Source organism: Haliotis cracherodii, unplaced genomic scaffold, assembly GCF_022045235.1.
Source record: "Haliotis cracherodii isolate W230 unplaced genomic scaffold, xgHalCrac1.p SCAF_4, whole genome shotgun sequence".
In the NCBI taxonomy this organism is placed as follows: Eukaryota; Metazoa; Mollusca; class Gastropoda; order Lepetellida; family Haliotidae; genus Haliotis; species Haliotis cracherodii.
In genome coordinates, this window is record NW_027266297.1 from 30722448 (window position 1) to 30744060 (window position 21613).

Sequence of the window (21613 nt, forward strand, 5' to 3'; positions counted from 1 at the left end):
CTACTGAATAGAGGGTGCTCATGGGGTACATATAAAGAATTTAGTTGCACTGTATTGTTTAGACCTTAAATGAAATCTTATTTAAGCAGAGGTACATGCCTTTATCATAAGGCTTTATAATGACAAGGAGATTAATGTAGTTATTGGTATTTGCAACATCGTAATGTTTGCATGATTAAAAAATATGCAATTCTTATAAATCATCATTATGGTTTTAAACTTCATTTTTCAAAACGATAAAATGAAAGATAAAAGATGTTACTAAACATTGTTACACAACAGTCTAAAATTAAAAAGGCTAAGCCGGTTTGGATGAATCTCTCGTTTCCTGATATACGAAAATGATGGGATTTTATCGAAAAATAATTGTCCTAGTGAAAGCTTGATAAAAATAAATATGACCTAGACTGAAAAATTCTTTTGTCAGCCTGAAAACAATACATTCTTGCTAAAAAGAATATATTAATATATCTCTAGGCGCATAGCTTTAATTAATAATATATCTGGTGCTGTAGCAGAAAAAAATCAATTCTTCATACAAAATCCCAGCACTCCACCCCACCCCATCCCACCCCACCCCACCCCACCCCACCCCACCCATCCTACCTCGGCTCCCCGTTCACAGTTGCTATGTCATCACGTCGAATCAGCACAGACACTATTCTTCTTCTTCTTCTTCTTGACATTGACAAGATGCATGCATTGTTCCTGTACGTCCATATATCCTATCAATCAAATATGTGAAACAGCTATTGTTACGTCACAATGGTCACACATGACAGCGGTCATTCACAACTAACAATCCTTTGAGAAGATTATCTCAAATCCATCAAGGCATGTGTTGTTGTCATGCTTGTCAAGCAACGTATCACTGTAATTGATGAGTGACAAGGGATCATGTTTGATTCAGACAGGGTGGATATATACCCCCGTCTCTTTCCTTGTTGTAGCACTTCCATCAACCTTTTTCAACAACCACTGTATACAGAACCTCACCTGGTAAGTTGGCTACGGGTAACATGACTTTCGATGTAGCCCTTTGAAGGTACAGCTAGTAACCGATTTACCCATATTTTGAGGTATCATACTAGATCATGCTTTGTACACGGGCATACAGACATAACTGAATCAACTGTACAGTGAACGTTACTAACATTAAGCATTCACTTGATAACTCATTTATGATGATGCGACGTTATTGTTCAGCTATGGCCACTCCGCTTTTCCAGACCTACAGATAACGTGATGTGCTTACTATAACAAATACTTACTATTTTGCTCAAATTATGTAGTGGCTGGTGCTACCGATAGAGCAGGTCTACGATTGCCCATAAGGGACATGGAGTCTGTTTTTCGATATTTTGATATTTCACTTACTTTTTTCGTAATGTTTTGCAAATTAGCACAATTTGTCATACAAATATGTGATAAATCATGTATAAAAACAACCGAAAACATGGAAAATGTACTTTCAAGTAGCTATTGAATCGCTGAATGTGAAGCGAAAATTTCAAAAACTAAAATGAAAATACAGAAAACTATTTCCACCGCGATGACAATATTCCCACCGCGGTGTAAATAGTTTTCACCGCGATGGAAATAGTTTTCTGTATTTTCATTTTAGTTTTTGACATTATCGTTTTTGTTTTTGACATTTTCGCTTCACTTTTCAGCGATTCAATATCTTCTTTATACGTTACTTATCACATGTTTGTATGACAAATCGTGTTAATTTGCAAAAGGTTACAATAACAGTAAGTGAAATATAAAAATATTGAAAAACAGACTCCATTTCCCTTATGAGCCACCGTACAGGACATGCTTAACCTTTTCGCGAACACCTGATGTCATATTTCGCTAACACCCGTTGTCATCACTGATTTTCAATCATCTATATATGAAATGTTCACCACTATTTTGCCATTTTACGCCCATCGGAATCTGTTTCGGCAGATTTTCGAACCTGAATATTCAGGTTTTATATATCCTTCTATTGACTTCCTTTTAGCGAGGTTTTTCTGGTAACGATAGCATTGTGGCAAAGAAATTAAATATGTTGTGCTTACAAGTCTCATTTCCTTTCAGTGAACAATCATGAGGTCGACTCTTTCTCTCCTGGTAGCCTTGTCTCTCGTTGTTGGAGGTAATATATGCTGTCTGGTAGTAGTAGGATATACTATTTTTTCAATTGATTAAACAACATTTCCGTGTTTAAATGGCGCACTAAAATGGCAAACGTCAACGACATGTGCCTCTTCGGGCTTTCCTCTCACTTTTGTGGGGCGGTCGGGTAGCCTGGTGGTCAAAGCGTTCGTTTGTCGCGCTGAAGACCCGGGTTCGATTCCCGACATGGGTACAATGTGTGAAGCTCATTGCTGGTGTCCCCCGCAGTGATATTGCTGGAATATTGCTAAAAGCGGGGTAAAACCATACTCACTCACTCACTCACTCACTCTCACTTTAGTCTGAAACATCTAATATGACCGAAATAGTGCTGAAACTCACTCATTCACTATATTTGTTAAAAATACTTACAATGATTCTATTCATATTAGCCCAGCTGATGCATCACAACCAGGCAATGACAGGAGGCAACCACGGGAACAATTACCAAGGAACCATGATGAGGCCCAATCATATGAGCCACCAAAGGACGGTACCGACAGGCACCGGTAACCATAGTCCCATCAATTCCGGCCCGTCTGCTATGTCTCTGTACCAAATGGCAATGGGTTCCGACAAAGCTGCAAATATGGCACTGTTTAACATGATGATGAACTCCCCAAATGCAGACACCTTGGTACCCCTAATGATGCTGAGCAACACCAACGGTGGCAGAAGCAACAACAACAACGACTTCCTGCGCACCATGGCCATCATGAACACATTGAACCGAGGTCAGCAGGGAAATGGTCAAGGTCAAGGCCTCGATTCCCTGATGATGATGATGGCGTTATCTGGAAACCAAGAGGGAAAGTCTATGTTCCCCATGTTGTCCGGTACCCCAAATAATGGGGCCTCCTCTGCAGAAGGGGGTAACTCACAGGCTATGGATATGTACATGCTGAGTAGAATGGTCTAAAGAACTCATCCACCTCAAAGAGATGTTTCAGTATTTCATCGGAATAAAAACATGATATTATCTTAACACTATGTTTCTTCTTCTGTGTTACTGAAATTGAAGTTGTTGTCGTGGCTAAAGCGTTCGCTCGTCACGCCAAAGACCGGGTTCGATTCCCTACATGGGTACAATGTGTGAAACACATAACACAGAAGCACATTTTTGCCAATTTGTATGACTGTACTAGTATTGAAGGCACATAGAAAGTTTATCCTAAATGGACGACACAGGCAATCCTCATCTGCAAACTCTACAAGTGTAAGGTGACCCATCTGACGTTGGTCTTTCATGAGTGGGAATCTGTCCTCTGTGGTGCGGTTTCTCCTCATACCTCATACTGCACTTTCCGTGTCTTCATTATCCCCCGCCCCGTAGCATATTGACACCTTCCACGTTAAGGCAAGACAATGGCGTAGTCGTTGTCCCCACCAGAGTCCTTCGCTTGAATGAAGTCGGATGGCCTGAAAAGTGAAACAGAAGGCTTTCCGTTTGCCTGCTTAGTCACTTCCCACTCGAAACCGTCTATGTGTGATTTTGCATCAAAATGTAAATATGAAATGTAGATTATGCAATGAATTTAATGAGACTGTCCAACATACTGTCAGTGGATGCTCAGCTTTGGCAAAAAAACAGTATCGATCATTTTATTACCATCTTCGCCATGCTTGTGGTTTTGACACAGAGGTCCATCAATGGTACGATCCAGAATATGTAGAGGTCGTCATGGAAAATGATAAATACAAAATTCTTTGGAATAGGCCCGTATACAGCCTCATATTTTTCCAGGACAACAAACCTGATCTTGTCCTTTTTGATAATCCAATAAAATCATTATTATCATTGAATTTTCTGTCCCTTTTGACACTAATGTGATTGACAAGATTAAGAAAAAAAAGGTTAATCTGCAGACATTGCTTTCGAAATATCTCGCTTGCATCCCAAGTACCAAGTTGTCCGACTCCCAATTGTTCTCGGTGCCTTAGGTTTGGTACCTCCGAATCTGTAGACTGACATTGGGAGAGTACCAGGAATACAGCCCTTCTGACAATCTAGGTAATGCAGAAGGTTGCAGTTCTGGGTGGGTTTGACTAGGCAGCGCTTCCTGGGAGAAGTCCCATTCGCTGTCTGGGCTGTGTGTTGAGGGGCCAAGGGCCTTGAACTTATGATGAGCCTAGCCAGCCTGACTGTGCCAGGATAACCCAAACCCTCTTTGCTGCATTTTTTTTTATCTTAATCTGTACATAATAATAATTTTAAAAATATAACTACAAATAATGCCGAACATTAAAATATACTTATATTTAATATATAAAATAGGTTTAGGATGTTTGACGTTTCAGTGATCAATATTGATACTGATATAATATGACAAGTCTGCTATGTATTGTGTTACATGAGAAAAGGTGGGTAAACAGTGCACAAACACTCCTGAGTATTCTTGTATCGATCAATAAACCTTACAAACTGACTGGATCTTGAATTAAGGCCAGAGTGAAATGAGGCATTTTTTTTATCGAGACATTGATTGTGAATTTTGTGGGTTTAAACCGTTTCTAGTATTATTCATGTCACATCTAAAGCGGATGATACACCTAAGAGATGCACATGCTGGCAATCAAACCCGACTCTCTTGAGGGAACATTCTACCCACGATGCTACTCACAGCCCATGTATAACTGAATTTCCAAGCGTTTCATCGAGGCATTAATGTTGTTACATAATCGTTTTCAAATTTTGCGGCTCGCTGACTTGGTTGATTCGTGTCATCGTATCCCAGATCATGGTAGATCGATGTTCATGTTGTCGATCACTGGATTGTCTGGTTCAGACTCGATTATTTACAGACCACCTCATATAGCTGGAATATTGCTGAGTGCGGAGTTAAACAACAAACAAAAGATATATACTAAATGAAAAACAACCTTTTCTTGCAGATTATATAAGGAGCTGCAATTTGATACTAACTCATTGATTAAGAATTACATCTACTGTTTGTCATAAAGTGAAACGTGCCAAGACTTGCGTTGTTCGAGTGCACTGTCCGAAATAGGTAAGAGTGAGCAACGTGACTGAAATGAGACCAGATTGATATTTGATACATCGACTATTTTGCAAAATCCTAGATTATACACACCTGATGAAAGTATGATTGTCATATTTTCTGAGCGTCTCTATGCTTAAAAAAGACGTTGAAGTATTCATTTACATCCATATTTATTTCTGTATATCCATTTACTTACAAATAACTCTGTGATTGATTTGTATAAAACCTTTCCAGTTCAAATGACATTCAGATTTTCAACTGTTCCGTTTCTTTGTGACTGTATTAAGAGGAGCTCCATTTACTCTCGATATCGGTTAAACCGATTTAACGTCATAATCCTGACATAATTCGAATCATAAATATGATTATATATCGGTACTGTGCTTGTGTCGAACTGACTTAAAATCCCGATAGAATCCTAATCACAGTATGGTTATATATCGGCACTCCGCTTGTGTTGAGCTTAATTATATTCCCGACAGAATCCTAAAACACAAGTATGGTTATATACTGGTACTGCGCTTGTGTCGAACTGAATTATATTCCCGACAGAATCTTAAAACACAAGTATTATTGTTATATATTGGCATTCCGTTTGTGTCGAACTGACTTAAGATCCCCACAGAATCCTAATCACAACTATGGTTACATATTGGTACACCGGTTATCACAAGACTGGATGTTCTCTGATATTGAAATGTTATATTAAGAGTGCTTCAAATTTTAAAATTCACGTAAAATGACGCACAGAAATGTTTATTTCAAAAAAGATTGATGCATTGTCCCTTATCTATATGACGGTCTAAAATATGTCTAATATATGTGAAGATACTTATTAGGATTATTCATTTCAACACTAACGAATTCAAACAACGTGAGACGTTTGGCTTTAATTCTCAACCTACAAAATGACAATGATTTCTTTTCGTTTTTAATGGCAGGCCTACACAAAAATTAGCAAGATTAGGGAATATAGATTAAGTGTTGTATTGAGAATATACGTTGTATCTAAATTACAAATTGGGAATAGATTACTCGCCAAAAAAGCAATGAAGACAACATTATCTTGCATCATCCATTTTTTGGTTGTGAAACGTTATATATTAAGAGTTATGTTTAAAGACATTTATCCCAAATCAACTCTTAAAACATACATTCAATATTAAAAAAATCCGATTTACATTAGTCTGGACGTATATAGATATAATGTATACGAAAAGACACGCGGATGTTAGATTAACGTTAACTACACTCCTGGGCAAAAGAAAGTATACACTCATGTTTGGTGGTGTCTAAACGTGAAACAAACAACACATGATGTATTTGCTGCGGGTATGATAGTTATATTTTTTACTTTAAGTTTGCAGTGTTTCGGCGACTGTTTCCAGCCTTGTAGCATTTTGATAAAGTTTGTAACTTTTTGGTAAGTTTTGTACCTTTTAAATCCAATTTTCAAGTGTATACTTTTTTTTGCCCGGCAGTTTATATATGTAAAACAACTCACTTATTGCTTTTGTTTTCAATTACAATGAAATTCGGGCAAGAACTCGGTGGAGTGAGTACACAATTTCCAGACTGAACACTGCGGAAACAGCTGTCACGCTGATTGATAAGACACCGTGACAAAACATGTGTATAAATGTACATAATGTGGGCACATGAGTGATGACGGTCATCCGTGTACTGACCATTGCGTAATGACAAGCATTATCTTATCACAGAGTCATGATGCTATGTTACTGAGACAATTTACAACGTGACCGCCATCTTGGGTAATAAATGCCTGACGGTGGATGACGTCGGTCAACAGGGGGATATAAACGCTCTTGTTCTGGACACTCGGCACAAAGACCTTTGCTTGAGTTCTGGTTCAGAAGCAGCACACGGTAAGGAAACTTTTACGTAGACTCAGATGATATGTTCGTGTATCAAAGAGACTGTAATTTATTTGAATCATTAATTGTGCATGATTCACTGAAACTATTATTTATCCTTTAAAACCATGTGATGTGTTGGTGCAAATATAACCTTTCATGGTCCTCGTCACTACTACCTCATCGATATGTTTGTTAGTCACACATGAAACAGTGGAACATTGATTTTGATCGTTAGTGCGATTGTTGGATATACATTTTGAACTTTTATTTCCCTTAAAACCATTTGATGTATTGGTTGGTAGAAACAGATATTTATGTAAATGAAAGTTGACCACTATCTTGACCACGATCGTTAGTCATAGTTGACATTCAATTTCATATGCTTCATAGAGAAATCAGAACTTTAGATATTTGATTTATATAGCGTAGGGAGTTGCAAGAGGTAGAATGTGTTGGTCATTCGTATTAATTTATTTATATTTTCGATCCTAACATGACAACCACCATACTTTTGTTTCAAAAGGTATAATGCAATACTCAACCTTATTATTATATTTGTACTTTTAAAACCTAAGATTACAATTATTTTAAAATACTTTATACATGTACATACATGTTTTTTTCCTGGTTTTCTTTACGTGAAGAAAAGATTATCGACTGATTCTTATCTTATACAAAGAGAGTGAATGAGATATATGGGCAAAGCGTTTCAATTATTTGAAATTGTGAATGGTTCTTTCTCATTGAATCAGTCTTTTTTTGTATTATCAATAGTCCCTGTTTAGAAGATACATTTTTTACTCACTCACTTCAACTTCAATAATCCATATTTTCTTTTGAAATTCACTGATTTCAATTAAGTTACTGTATTATAATTATAGGTCCAACCTGGTCGAATCATGACGACAGCAGTTTGTGTAATTATTGCCTTTGTGGCAGTGACCATACACGGTACGTATATACAAATATACTCATAAACGTAATGAAATTTATTTTAAACCGTGCAATATTTTCAAAACGATATCTTCTAAAAAGGTAGCAGGGACAATTCATGTTATATATCATTGATGGTTTCTCATATCGAATATTTACAGCACAGGGCATGCCTTCATCAGCTCAGAACAGTGTTGGGTACGATATGAAAGCCTCCAACGTCCCCCTCGGTAACACCGTCAACGGCATACCACTCGCACCTGCACAGCATCCGAGCCCGATGCCAGGCGCTCTCTTGTCCCATGCCAGTAATGTCTTCAATAACAACCACCCGACGGCTGCCACCAACAATCACCACGCCAACAACGCTGCCCAGTCCCCCATGAACTATCTCCCTTTCATGATGGGGGGTGACAACGGGCGCAGGATGGCCATGTACAGCATGATGATGAACCCAAGGCAGTCCAACAATATGATGCTCCCTTTCGCCATGATGAACGGCGTCGACAACATGTGGCCCATGATGGCTCTCATGAACAATCGCAACCAGAGAGGTGGACGAGGCTTCGACCCCATGACGATGATGTTGCTTGGAAGCGAGATGATGTAACCACGACCCTACGACTGTAATAATTTATCCATTTCATGTCACCTATTTATTGAAGAATGAACGTCCCAACTATTTCCGACCCCTGATTCATAGATTGTATTTCAATTTCCAAAATGTTGCTGTATGAACATTCTCACTAAAATAAAGATATTGCATCAATGTGAAATTAATTGTTTTATGTGATTGGACTTTGATATAAATATGATCAATATGAAATTAATTGTTTTATGTGAATTGACTTTGAGACAGATTACTAAATCTATTCAAAGATGGCATTTTATCTTCGACTACGGTATTTTTCTACATATTAAGCAATAAAGATGCATTCATAGTATTAAAGGCCTCTTCATTCAAAAAGCCATCGCCAGAGAATATTTATGAAGATGATCTTTATTATCTGCCAAACAGATTCCATTGGGCGTAAACAGACAGATAGACAGACAGACAGACAGCTTATTCAGTAATTTAGGCATCAAGGCCCATAGTACAATGCAGATTGGATATTAACATTTGTCACGTGATGTACATGATTAGATTATCATTATAAAGACACATTTAAAAATACAGAAACACAATGGATCATATCAGGATGAGCAGAATTTAGCAGATTTAGCATTAACTGACGGTCTTTAAAAATACATTGGACGTAAAAGACAAAATAGTGTTGAAATTTATATGAATTGATCACTGAAAATCAGTGATGACACCAAGATCATGTGAAGAGGGTATTAGCGTACTATTTTCTTTCGAGGTATAAATGAAGGGACAGACTGATGGTACCTTTCTCAGCTGCGGTGAAGTAGCGGTCAGTTTTAAAAAAACGCCCTTTATATCTATATGTCATTCATAACATTCGCGGATGTTCAAAGTGGTGCACAGCACAGCTATCCAAATTAATATTTGTTTTGTTGTTTAATAGAGCTATAGTAGGGCTGAGTTAGTAAGTGAGTCAGTGATGTGTGTTTTACGCCGTTTTTAGCAATATTCCAGCAATATCACAACAGGGGACGCCAGGAATGGGTTTCACAGATTGCACTCATGTGGGGAATCGAACCCGGGTCTTCGGCGTGACAAACGCTTTAACCACTATCCCACATTCCCTGATATAGTAGGAGAACATCCTGACACTATTGTAGTTATTTAGCTCAGGTATGATATATTTGGCAAAAGGCAGAACATGTTTTATTAAACTTGTATTACAAGACTAGGGCATCTTCTACAATATAACGAGATAAAGGACCGACCATTTTTAGTGGGTATGACTAACCAGAACACCTTACCCTACACATCGTTTAAGATTATGTATCAGCACTATTTTCTTATGTTGGCACTCCGGTAGCTTCAAATTACAGGTAGCTCGAAATATGCTTGATTGTCCCAATGCTTTGTAACTGTTGATAACATCTTGTGCAAAATGTTAGGCTTATATAGCCACTATAAACAGCAGTTGTGTTGGTAAACCAACACGAACACAAGGATTATTTCTAGTGCAGTGTCATATGACAGATACCTCCGTCTATCCTTGTGACGGGCACCTGTCTGGGTACCGCTATGACAGGTACCTCACTGTAAATCTATGACTTGTGTCTCTGTGTGTCTTTGTTACTTTTTATCTGTTACTATATCTAGATAGGTCCGCCTACATTTCTACCTCCTATTTCTATTTAGGTCAGCATATATTTCTACTTTCTATATCTAGTAAGGACACTTACATTTCTACCTCCTATATCAAAATGGGTCTTCTGTATCGAATTAGGTCCATCTACATATATCTAGTTAGGTCCCCCTACATTTCTATCTTCTATATCTAGTTACGTCCGACTACATATATCTACTTAGGTCCACCTACATTTCTATCTTCTATATCTACTTAGGTCCACCTACATATATCTAGTTAGGTCCACCTACATTTCTATCTCCTATATCGAATTAGGTCCATCTACATATATCTAGTTAGGTCCCCCTACATTTCTATCTTCTATATCTAGTTAGGTCCCCCTACATTTCTATCTTCTATATCTAGTTAGGTCCGCTTACATTTCTATCTCCTTTATCTAGTTAGGTCCCCCTACATTTCTATCTTCTATATCTAGTTAGGTCCCCCTACATTTCTATCTTCTATATCTAGTTAGGTCCGCTTACATTTCTATCTTCTTTATCTAGTTAGGTCCGACTACATTTCTCTCTACTATATCTAGTTAGGTCCACCTACATATATCTACTTAGGTCCCCCTACATTTCTATCTTCGTTACCACAGAGTGTCTTCATTGCTTTCAAGATATGCTGCACGTGATTTCAAAACTTTACAGCTAATCCTGCACGAGCCAAATGGTGCTTCTCGAGACATGTTTCTATGACGTCACATGTTATGCGTTCATAAGCATCGGTTCACATAACATAACAGTATGTTCCTTTGTGGATCGAACACATCTACTATCTCTTAAATATGAGTAAGCCTTCATGTATTAACCAACATGTATGGAATTCGCGTTTCTTTTGGTGGTGAGTGCATATTGTGCAATTGATTAATTCGCACAGATAAAGATATGTAGGTAATATTTGTAATGCATAGATGTATCCACGAATATTTACTTACCATTGGCTGCAGCGCCAAAAAGAGCAATACAGAGGCATTTTGTCTGAAAAAAATACTTTGTCTATTTAGAATTCTGATTTACTGTCATAAATTCGTCTGTAAAAGTTTTTGTACTGCTTTGTACTAAGATGCTGGAAGATGCAAATGAACGTTCGAGTTAAATACACGGCACTTCTCAAACATTTGTATTGGCTAATTTTCAAACTTAACATGCATTCTCTAAACTATATTATTTGTAATAGTTTTACGTTCATGAATACAACACAGCCTTATAAGAAGTAATAGTCTAACATTCCCAAATATCAATAAAACTAGCCAATTTATAAATATGTATGTATCATCATAGCTGATAAAACCAAAGAATTTACCTGGCTTGGATTGTCCCTGTACCGAACTAGAGTGCTCCTGTAACTAATGAAGCCAATGATACTATCACCAGCTCAGCTGCAGTTTATAAACCATACGTTACAGAATCAGCAATAAGTGCAACACAACTTGTCTAAGATGGTATTAACTACGAGTCAAATTGACCACACGTAATACACTACAAGGTGTCAGTCGGCGCTTCACGCTGTTTTGTAATAATACAAGGTTGACACGAGTGCTGTTATGGATGACTGATATTCATGTACTACTCATGTCGCGATTACCTTTAATTGTTTAACAAATACTCAGATGTTCCTAATTAATATGTTTGTGGGATTTGACCTACCATGATTGTAGTAATTTAGGGAATTCAGAATATCATTGGAAGCTTTCCCTTAAGTTCGTTGACGGTTGTTGTCTTAAATAAAAGGTCTATCATTGTGAAGTATTTATTGATTTGTAAAATAAACCCATTGTGTTTGTAAACTGTTCTTTTGTTGTGTTACGCTATAAGCAACTGCAATAAACATGTTATTCTTATGGATGAGGATTCGAAGTACAGGCTGTTTCAGGCTATATTGTAGAAACATATTTAAAACTTTAAATGTTTTTAAACAGGTACATAATATATGAGTTGTCTTTAATGTGATATGACACATAACTAATTTCATATTCAGATATATACCTAAAGCCATAAGTTCGCAAAGACTTGATGACTTCACTGATTTTCAGATATCCCTTCATATACTTTTTAGTGCTAGTTAAGCCCAAGGATTCTGGTTCGAAAAAAAATGGACCCACATAGGCTTTCTAAGGTTTAATAAAACTTAAAACAGACTACTTATAAAGACGGGTATATATTTCTGAACATAAAACTGATGCAATCTTTAAATAGTTTGAGTGCTGATATATTCCTTCAGATCGAATACAAAATTATTGACAATGCTGTTTACATCTTGTACAATTCTTTAACCAAAAGAAATTTTGAAATGTTAATGTTCTAAAATCCACTGTGATATTGCTGCTATATTGTTAAAAGCGTCAACAAACCAAACTCACACACTCATTTACCTTTTCCGAAATGTACATCAATATGAATTGTTGAAACTATGTTCAGACATTTTCATTAAATAGATTGTTATATGCATAAAATATGCATCACCTTGAACCTGGATACCTACTTTAGACCACTATTCAATGGATTGTATGTTCTTTAAAAGTAAAATAATCTTGAACAGAGAGGTTAAATCCCATTTCTCCTCACCAACACGTTCAGAGTGAATGGGTGAGTTAGATTTAGAAATGGGCTTCACACATTGTACCCATATCGGGAATCGAACCCAGGTCTTCGGCGTGACGAGCGAACGCTTTAACCACTAGGCTAACCGACCGCCCCGAAATACTTTTAGATACTTGATAGGTTCTGATACTGATATAACAAAATAAGTCACATTTATTTATGGATCCTAAATACTATCAGAAACTATCTACCACACATAAATAATAAGTGTATATAATATAACTCAATGCCTGTTACAGATTTATTTATATTTGTAAATCAAAATGTTGGTCTTCTAAAAAATATTCGTAAATCGTTCTAACGAAATCAATGCTGTTTTAAACATACTACGAACAACGCGTTCTGTGTAATCTCACTGGTAAGTTAGATATACCTTAACAGCTTCAGAGGAACGACGGATGTCCACATGATTGTATTCAATATGAATCAAAAGAACATAAGACCCAGGTAGCATGCCACGAATGCGTCTAGGTATCCCTGTAATGTTGTATTACAACACAACAAGAGGGAGTGATTGACACATTGACAGTAGGTGACATGGGGGCCTCTTTGTCATGTGGTGCAGTTTATGAGGTGTTTTATATAATATACAACGTGGTGTCTGTAATTCATTGAGGGAATTCACATATATGTTATATATTCTGTAGCCTGTATCGTAGGAGTATCATCTTATTTAGTAAACTTGATCGAGAAATAGTCTAGAAGCATATTGTATTCTAGGCCACCGGACCATATACATAAGTTCAAAATATGTACAATATAATACTTGTATTATCCTTGCACCTATCGTTATAATGTGCTTCCTGTAGACATGGTATATATGCATAACTTTATTTCATTTGTGAGAAAGAGTTTTATTTTAAGTGTTTCAGACAAATATAAAAGATGAGAGGTATTGTTTTTGTCATAATAGAAGGGATAAATGGAGATATTCATTTTCAATTTTCATTGTTCCGTAATGGGCATACACGTATAAATACTGAACGATATGGTCTGAAAGTCATTGTATACAAATAAATCTCAGGTTCTGCATCATGAGCATGTGTTGATGAATCACTATCAAATAGTGATGATACCATGTGCTCGCGAAAACGTGAGCGTATTCTGACCCACCGGTGGCACGCGTCACAAACACATGCAAAGGCAAGTCAACTGTCAAACACGGGGACATTATGTGTATCGTGTATAGATTTTGTTACTCTGGATCTTCATGCATAGATCTAAATATTGACTTTTCACTGACTATTTATAGAACGATATCAGATGATGGATACACCTGAAGTTAAAGTTAAACTTGTTGGCCAATTTCCTTGTTTTGATTTGGCCAATCCGAAAAGAAATTGAGACTCGTATGCATAAAAAAACAGGTCAGCAAGGAGGGGATCATAAACGACGGACATGGAGTGCCTACTTCTTGCCTGAATGTCCTATTCCCAAACGTAACACAGATGTAACTCTATTTACATCAACCCCGTTTGTTTTTCCTTAAGTTTGTCGTGTTGATACCAGAGTACATTGCATGATAATATTTTTATTTTATTTTTAAACATTTCTATCACGCTTTGCTTTACCGCGTTTAATTAGATACATGGCATTATTAATTTCCTCATAAGTAACGGAAAATTGGCGAACGGAATCGCACAATGGACTCTGGAAAGGGTTTTGTCGCTTTTATTTATTTAATTTATCCTGACAAATCTTATAAGTGTATCCTGACTTATGCTGACTTGCGAGAAGAAGCAGGTGTTAAAATCCTTCTTATGGACCTTCCAAACTGATGATTTCCTGCAGCTGCATTCAGCCTATATGCCATAACTTGCTCAAAGGACACCTTTGTTTATCTACAGGTGAATCTGTTTCGGTGGATAATCTAGGCGGCTAATTAATTCTCTTGCATTTTATGTTTACTTAAACTGGGTCTGCTGGTCGACTGAAGTCCCCGAGTTTCATCACAAGCTCAGTAGCGTTTATCAATGCTGAGTCAGCTAAAAAACAAATGTTTGGGCCGAGACATCAAAACAGCCCCCACTGTGTTGATAAATGAATACATTCATTTCGTCAACGTTTTTCTTTACTCATAAGCAGCAGAATCTTTGCACTTGTACACAGCAGACGTAATTCAAAAATGAACATGTCGGTTTTATTAGTGTCAACAAAATGAGTAAATGCACTATCGTTTCACTGGATTTTCTCGACCACTTGATTGTCTGGTTTGTTTACAGTTTGTCGTCGCGTGTCAGGAGTACTGCTGTGCGGCATCAAGTTCTGGATACTTACTTTTTATGCAAATTGTGTGAGTGGCGGGTGCTACCAGTGGAGCAGGAAAGTCATGCTATCCTATTCACCAATACCTGCTGTCATCACTGATTTTCAGTGGTCCATTCATATACCTTTTATATCTAATTTGCCCTTTACGCCAAATGGCATCTTTTTCTGTGGAGAATCTAGGCTAGTACTTTATTATCTCGCATTAACAATTTGTATTTACGTCGGTTACGGAACGTACAATAAAGGTGTGTTGTTTTATTACATCGAAAGATCTGAGATGCTAATAGTTCCAGTCTTAATTAGAACTTGGTATTGGGAGTTAATAATGTCGTAGCACTGTGGTTGCTTTGAGAAACGGGTCCCCTAAACGTTACACTATAATGACGAAAGGGAAATAATCAACCAGTCACGTCAAAATAATAAATATCGGCTTGTAACGGGTTTTGGGAAGGGAAATGTTGGTAAACAACTGCAATACCCTTAGGGCACAGACCGCGACCTCGGAGTCAGTATACTGTGTCTGAGTGGGGTCATCATGTTAACTGTGGTATGGCATCTCAGTGGGAGAGCAATATCAAATCGGAATTAGTCCTGGCTAGTACAAGCAGACACACATAATCACACAAACGTGGATGCACGTTGCTATATGATAAGAAATAATAACCTTCATTCCATGTCACCTCATCAACACACCGTCAGGGTAAGATGCTGAAACAATCTATCTGTCGAAGGAGTGAATACTCTTCCAATGACTCCATCAAAAGTACTTCCTTACTCTTAAATTATACTTCAAATAAAGGACTCCTTTACATTGTATAATATAGAATGTAGAAACAGATATCGATCTCATACGAGTATACACATCTGTACATACTTCTTATTTTGATATGGTTCGTCTCAATCATATGGTAAATGCCTTCACTTTGAAGCAGCCCTTCCAGCTGCCACTGTGCTTGAAAAGTAAAGCTTTCAAAACGTTATATGGTAGACATGTGGAAGACATTTTCAAATCTGAAGCATCAGTGACCAAAATGATGTCCCTGCAATTCCCTATTTTGACTTGTGCTATATGTTCCCGTGTGTTTTTAGATGAACAATTGACTTAACTTTGCATGTGTTTGTGACGGGTGCCACCGGTGGGGCAGGATACGCTCACCTGGTATCATTACTATTTGAGAGTGATTCATAAACACATGCTCATGATTTAGTCGGAATGGTACTCGACTCTGCTTTATGTAGAGATTGGATAAGGAAAGGGTTTTGTCGAATTTATCATAAGGAATGAACGTATGAACAGTATCATCAATACGGCGACACTGTAAATGTATTGTCACGTCCATGTGGCAGCCTCTTTTGTTGCCGCTGTTCATGATCTAGATTTAGTGAATGAGTGTGTTTGAACGAATGTAACGTAACGGTATCATCAATTCGTCACGTGTGGTATATAGGTTTAAAACAACAAACATATAGCATGTATGATTCAAGAAAGTTTATTCAATAAATTATTATTGTTTCATAAATTAGTCAATAAATAGTTCGTGATATAAACGTTTTGAAGGTGGATCATGGGATACCATCTAACAAACATACATAAATAATCAACCCCTTGTGTTCACTCAAATATTACACCACAGTTTAGTCAATTCTTTAGTTCATCGCTTCATGAAGAGTCATCATCATGAAGGGGTTCATCCTCTGGCCTCTCTGGTTGCCGCTGTTCATGAAGGCCATCATGGGCAGCATGTTCTCATACCCTTGGTTCATCATGTAGAAGGGGAGCATGTTGTTGCCCTGCCTCGAGTTCATCATCATTCCGAGGGTTGCCATGTGACTTCCTTGATCCATACCCATCATCATAGGAAGCATGTAAGAGTTGATGTTGTTGGTGTTGCTCTTGTAACCAGTTGCAGTGGACGCGGCGCTGCTTTGGTAACCACTGTAACCATTCGCTTGGTAGGCGTAGTTGTTTGACATTGGGTAAGCGTTGGTATTCGTCGTGGGATAAGCTGGTGCAGGTGCTTGAGCTGCAAGCAAATCATGTTTCATGTGAGTTATCGTTTACTTTTACTAATATTACGTTCCTTATATCGTTTAACTGCTACTGCTACTACTACTACTACCATTACTTCTACTATTACTACCACTACAACTACCACTATCACTTGTCTTTGTAACCGTTGTCTTTGGAAACAGAATTACCTTGGTTACCGTTCTTGGTGGACATACTGTTACCATGGTAACCATATGCCGTGGATACAGTGTTGCCTTGACTGTGTTGGCTGTTCATTGGAGGGAAACTGAACTGGTTGATGTTGTTATAAGCTTGTGCAGTACTTTGAGCTGGAAAAGAATGATGAGAGTTATGATATTGCAATAGAATTGTGCACAGTGTCTTATCTTTAAGAATATTCATGAACTGTACTCGCAACACAAACTGTACTTATATATAATTATTCAACTGATTAATTCGCACAGATATGCAGTTAATATTTGTAATGTATATATGTATACGCGAGTACTTACTTACCATTGGCTGCAGCGCCAAAGAGAGCTATGCAAAGGCATATGATCTTCATTTTGTCTGAAAAATATACTTTGTATAGTTCAGAATTCTTAACATGCATTCTCAAACAATATTAATTGCATTTATTTCATGTTCATGAATGCAACACAGCTATATCAGTAACAACAGTGTTGCATTCCGATATTTCAGTAAAACTAGCCAATGTATAAATATGTATGTATCATCATAGCTAATAAACAAAAGAATTTACCTGGCTTGGATTGTCCCTGTACCGAACTGGAGTGCTACTGTAACTAATGAAGCCAATGATACTATCACCAGCTCAGCTGCAGTTTATAAACCATACGTTACGGAATCAGCAATAACGTGTATACTCTTACACAAATGATCTATGACCGTATTACCTATGCGTGAAACAGACCTCATGTAATAAACTACAAGTAAACCGTTCAAGCCGTTTTGTAATACTACAAGGGTGACACGAGTGTTATGATAGATGATTGATATGCCATTTATGTCCCTTTAAGTTGATAAACAGGAAATCTGATGTTCTTAAAAATTATTCTTGCTTTAATGAATGTAGTAGTTTGGGGGATTTAGAATACCATCGGAATCTTAACCTTGACGGCTGTTTGCAAGTCTCAAATATAAATACTATCATTGTAAAGGATTTATTGATGTGTACAAAAAGGCCACTGTGTTTGTGATCTGTTTTTTCGTGTTACGCTATAAGCAACTGCAGTAAACATGTTATTTTAATGGCTAAGTGTTGGAAGTTTATACTGTTTTAGGTTATTGTGTAGCAATATATGTTCAAACTTTTAATGATGTTAAGCAAGTACGTGATATGTAAGATGTCTTTAATATTGTATGACACACAATTCCTTGCTCAGATGTATATTCAAAGTCATAAGTACGCAAACACCTGGTGACTTCTAGTCTATTCTATGATCCATTCTATGCTTTTCACCGCCAGTTTGCCATATACGATATTAGTATCTTTTTCGTCGGATAATCGTGACAGGTCCAAAACTTGGATCCAAATAGACTTTCTAAGGTTAAATAAGAGTCTATTCAAAACAGACTATTTATACTGACGGGTTTCGATTTCTGAACATAAAACTAATGCTATCTTGTTCGAATCCGCACCTTCTATTATGCTGAGTGGCAAAATAATTATTCATATCGAATAGAAAACGCTTGACAATTTCATAAACCAAAAGAATTATAAAAATATGATTTTTCTAAAAACCGCTAAAAACGTCATAAACCCATGTTCAGTAACTTTTACCTAAATGTACATCAATTTATGTTGACAGTATGCGGTCGGGTAATCTAGTGGTTAAAGCGTTAGCTCGTCTCGGCGAAGACCCGGGTTCGATTCCCGACATGGGTACAATGTGTGAAGGCCATTCTGGTGTCTCCCGCCGTGATATTGCTGGAAATTTGCTAAAAGCGGCGTAAAACCATACTCACTCACTCAGACATTTTGATTAAATAGATTGTTATATGTATATGCACGCAGAAGTGTGTAGAGTTGCGTACGTTAGGCGTGACAGAATCTGAGGATTGTTGGTTTGAATGCAACATGATTATTACCCCTGATGATAACCTATCTTGTTTGTCATCACGATACCGAGCTGGTGGATTTCATTAATGTGGTAAAGTGTGAATCACTTCGTTCTTGACTGACCTTTCCCCGTATATGTTCAGTGTAATCTCGATAGTTCAAACTGTTGAAGCCAAAACATTGAATTCACTCACTCACTCACTCAAGACATTTCAGGGTATTCAAATGTATTTAAATGTAATGCGTTAATTTGTATTATGAGCAAACATTCAGGTTTTGTGTATGTATATATTATCATCATATTGAAAACATTTTCAGAAATTTACATAAACTACTTCACTGGATACTGAGGTATGCTAGTGTAAAACTGTACATTTTACAGATAGAAATGAAGGTCATATGTCTCTGTGTAGCTCTCTGTGCTTGTAGCATATGGTTAGTGCGGTGGACATTCACTATGAACTTGTATCGGGAAAAATATATGTCACTAATCCATGACACATTTTCAATGGAAAAATATGCTAGAATGCATAACGATGGTCTCATTGGTGTTGCCAAATCTGATCAGGTAACGCATATTTGCAAAGAAAAAATGAAGAATGCGTATATATTGCAATGTTTGTCAATGCGTATAGAGTGCAATGTTTGTGAATGCGTATAGCTTGCAATGTTTGTGAATGCGTATAGCTTGCAATGTTTGTGAATGCGTATAGCTTGCAATGTAATTTTGTTCCAACTCAATGTCCTACAAATGCGTAAACAACGTTCACCAGTTCAGCCGTAAGAATCAAGGGCGCACTCTATCAACCAACAATCCTTACCACGTAACACTAAAGCCCCCGCACCGGGATATTTTAAACTGAAATTCCCACAGTGGTAGTGGTAATGTTTGGCGTTTTTTGTTACAGGCAGCATTTATAAATTTTCAAGCCATGCGACGGCGCCCTTCAAATGATCGAGTCTGGACCAGACAATCTAGTGATCGATATTGTGTGGAACGATCCCCGCCGTCTGATTACGCTGAGCAATAACCAAGTTAACGAAAGTGATCACCCGATCTATTACGACCAGCACAGTCAGCTTGGTACCTATAATTCTAAACCGGAATACCCACGGGGGTATTAGTAGTAGTAGTACTAGTAGTTGTGGTAGTAGTAGTAGCAACAACAGCAATAGTCGTAGATAGCAGTAGTAGTAGTAGTAGTAGTAGTAGTAGTAGAAGTAGTAGTAGTAGCAGTTGTAGTAGTAGTAATAGTCGTAGTAGAAGCAACAACGGCAATAGTAGTAGGTAGCAGTAGTAGTAGTAGTAGTAGAAGTTATAGAAGTAGTAGTGTTTGTAGTAGTGGTAGTAGCACCAACAGCTGTTTTTTTCTCAAATCGTGACAAACATATCAGCTAGCTATATCTATGGCAAATGTTATTTCTTACACTCATGTGGCGTCACTCATAATCGATGTGTTATGTATTTATAAATGCGTCAGAGTGATCGTGAAAATTTACAAAATATCAATAGATTCGATGCTTTTATTCTCTGGTGCCACTTAAGGGTGTGTAAGAAACATATTACTGAACTCGTTCCTATCGCTTTCCCTCGTTAGATAGGTTTTGAAGCCACTGGGGTAAGATAAATGGTATCTGACAGACACTCGTGTAGTTATCTCTATATTCTATTCGGGTCTTGCACTGCCAAGCAACATAGCAGTGATTGGATTAAAGGTAATCTTGAACAAATGCGTATGCTTATATAATGGTAGTTTTCCTTCCAAGCGGAAGCTGTATACAATACCTGTGATCTTCTCCAACGTGCAATTGTTATCCGTATATTGTTATAAGATACTGGGTAGAATGACTTGGTTGATGCATGTCATTGTATCCCAATTGCGTGGACCGATGCTCATGATGTCATTCACTGGATAGTCTGGTCAAGACTCGATTACTTACAGACCGCCGTCACAGAGCTTGAATATTGCGGCGTTAAACAACCAACCAACCAACCAACCAACCAACCAACCTCATATATCTCATACTTTTTTAACCGATGTACTGATGAATGTTGAATAAGATATATACATTTTCACCGAACAACCATGCTGCGAGTAGCCTTCTTTAACTTTCGATATCATCCCATATTTAGTTGAACTCAAATGGTAATTATAGTAATTATATCATCCATTTAAGGACCAGGGACCGGGCAACCTATTGAAACTGAAGCCAATAAGTAATTTTGAAAAAAGTGTCTATAATTTACGTGTGCTGTATACGGCATTTATTATATGGCCATAGCAATCATTGAACTATCGCAAACACACTAAAATTATTTCAGAAGACAGTTTAATGTAATACTAATACCCATGGTTGACAATCGAACTGTTGACACACGCTAAACATATGATGCAAACATGT

General features: G+C 37.3%; 3 protein-coding genes across 3 annotated transcripts; 2 read left to right on the top strand and 1 right to left on the bottom strand.

Annotated features, from left to right (window-relative positions):
• The first annotated feature begins 2094 nt into the window (after positions 1-2094).
• On the top strand, positions 2095-3082 carry LOC139479367 (uncharacterized). Its single transcript, XM_071262226.1, has 2 exons — positions 2095-2143; positions 2556-3082. Exons 1-2 carry the CDS (start codon positions 2095-2097, stop codon positions 3080-3082), a joined length of 576 nt encoding a protein of 191 aa, XP_071118327.1.
• Positions 3083-7941: 4859 nt separating this feature from the next.
• LOC139478155 (uncharacterized) lies at positions 7942-8585 on the top strand. The gene is made up of 2 exons (XM_071260492.1): positions 7942-7993; positions 8137-8585. Exons 1-2 carry the CDS (start codon positions 7942-7944, stop codon positions 8583-8585), a joined length of 501 nt encoding a protein of 166 aa, XP_071116593.1.
• Positions 8586-16763: 8178 nt separating this feature from the next.
• Positions 16764-17692, bottom strand: LOC139480511 (uncharacterized). The gene is made up of 3 exons (XM_071263604.1): positions 17644-17692; positions 17316-17456; positions 16764-17140 (listed from the first exon to the last, which is right to left on the bottom strand). Exons 1-3 carry the CDS (start codon positions 17690-17692, stop codon positions 16764-16766), a joined length of 567 nt encoding a protein of 188 aa, XP_071119705.1.
• Positions 17693-21613: the final 3921 nt, after the last annotated feature.

Coding starts and splice junctions, on each gene's coding strand:
- LOC139479367 (XM_071262226.1), top strand. CDS start 2,095: ATGAGGTCGACTCTTTCTCTCCTGGTAGCCTTGTCTCTCGTTGTTGGA. Junction 2,144..2,555: donor CTTGTCTCTCGTTGTTGGAG/GTAATATATGCT, acceptor TATTCATATTAG/CCCAGCTGATGCATCACAAC.
- LOC139478155 (XM_071260492.1), top strand. CDS start 7,942: ATGACGACAGCAGTTTGTGTAATTATTGCCTTTGTGGCAGTGACCATA. Junction 7,994..8,136: donor TGTGGCAGTGACCATACACG/GTACGTATATAC, acceptor GAATATTTACAG/CACAGGGCATGCCTTCATCA.
- LOC139480511 (XM_071263604.1), bottom strand. CDS start 17,692: ATGAAGATCATATGCCTTTGCATAGCTCTCTTTGGCGCTGCAGCCAAT. Junction 17,457..17,643: donor CTTTGGCGCTGCAGCCAATG/GTAAGTAAGTAC, acceptor ATTCTTTTCCAG/CTCAAAGTACTGCACAAGCT. Junction 17,141..17,315: donor CACCAAGAACGGTAACCAAG/GTAATTCTGTTT, acceptor ATTTGCTTGCAG/CTCAAGCACCTGCACCAGCT.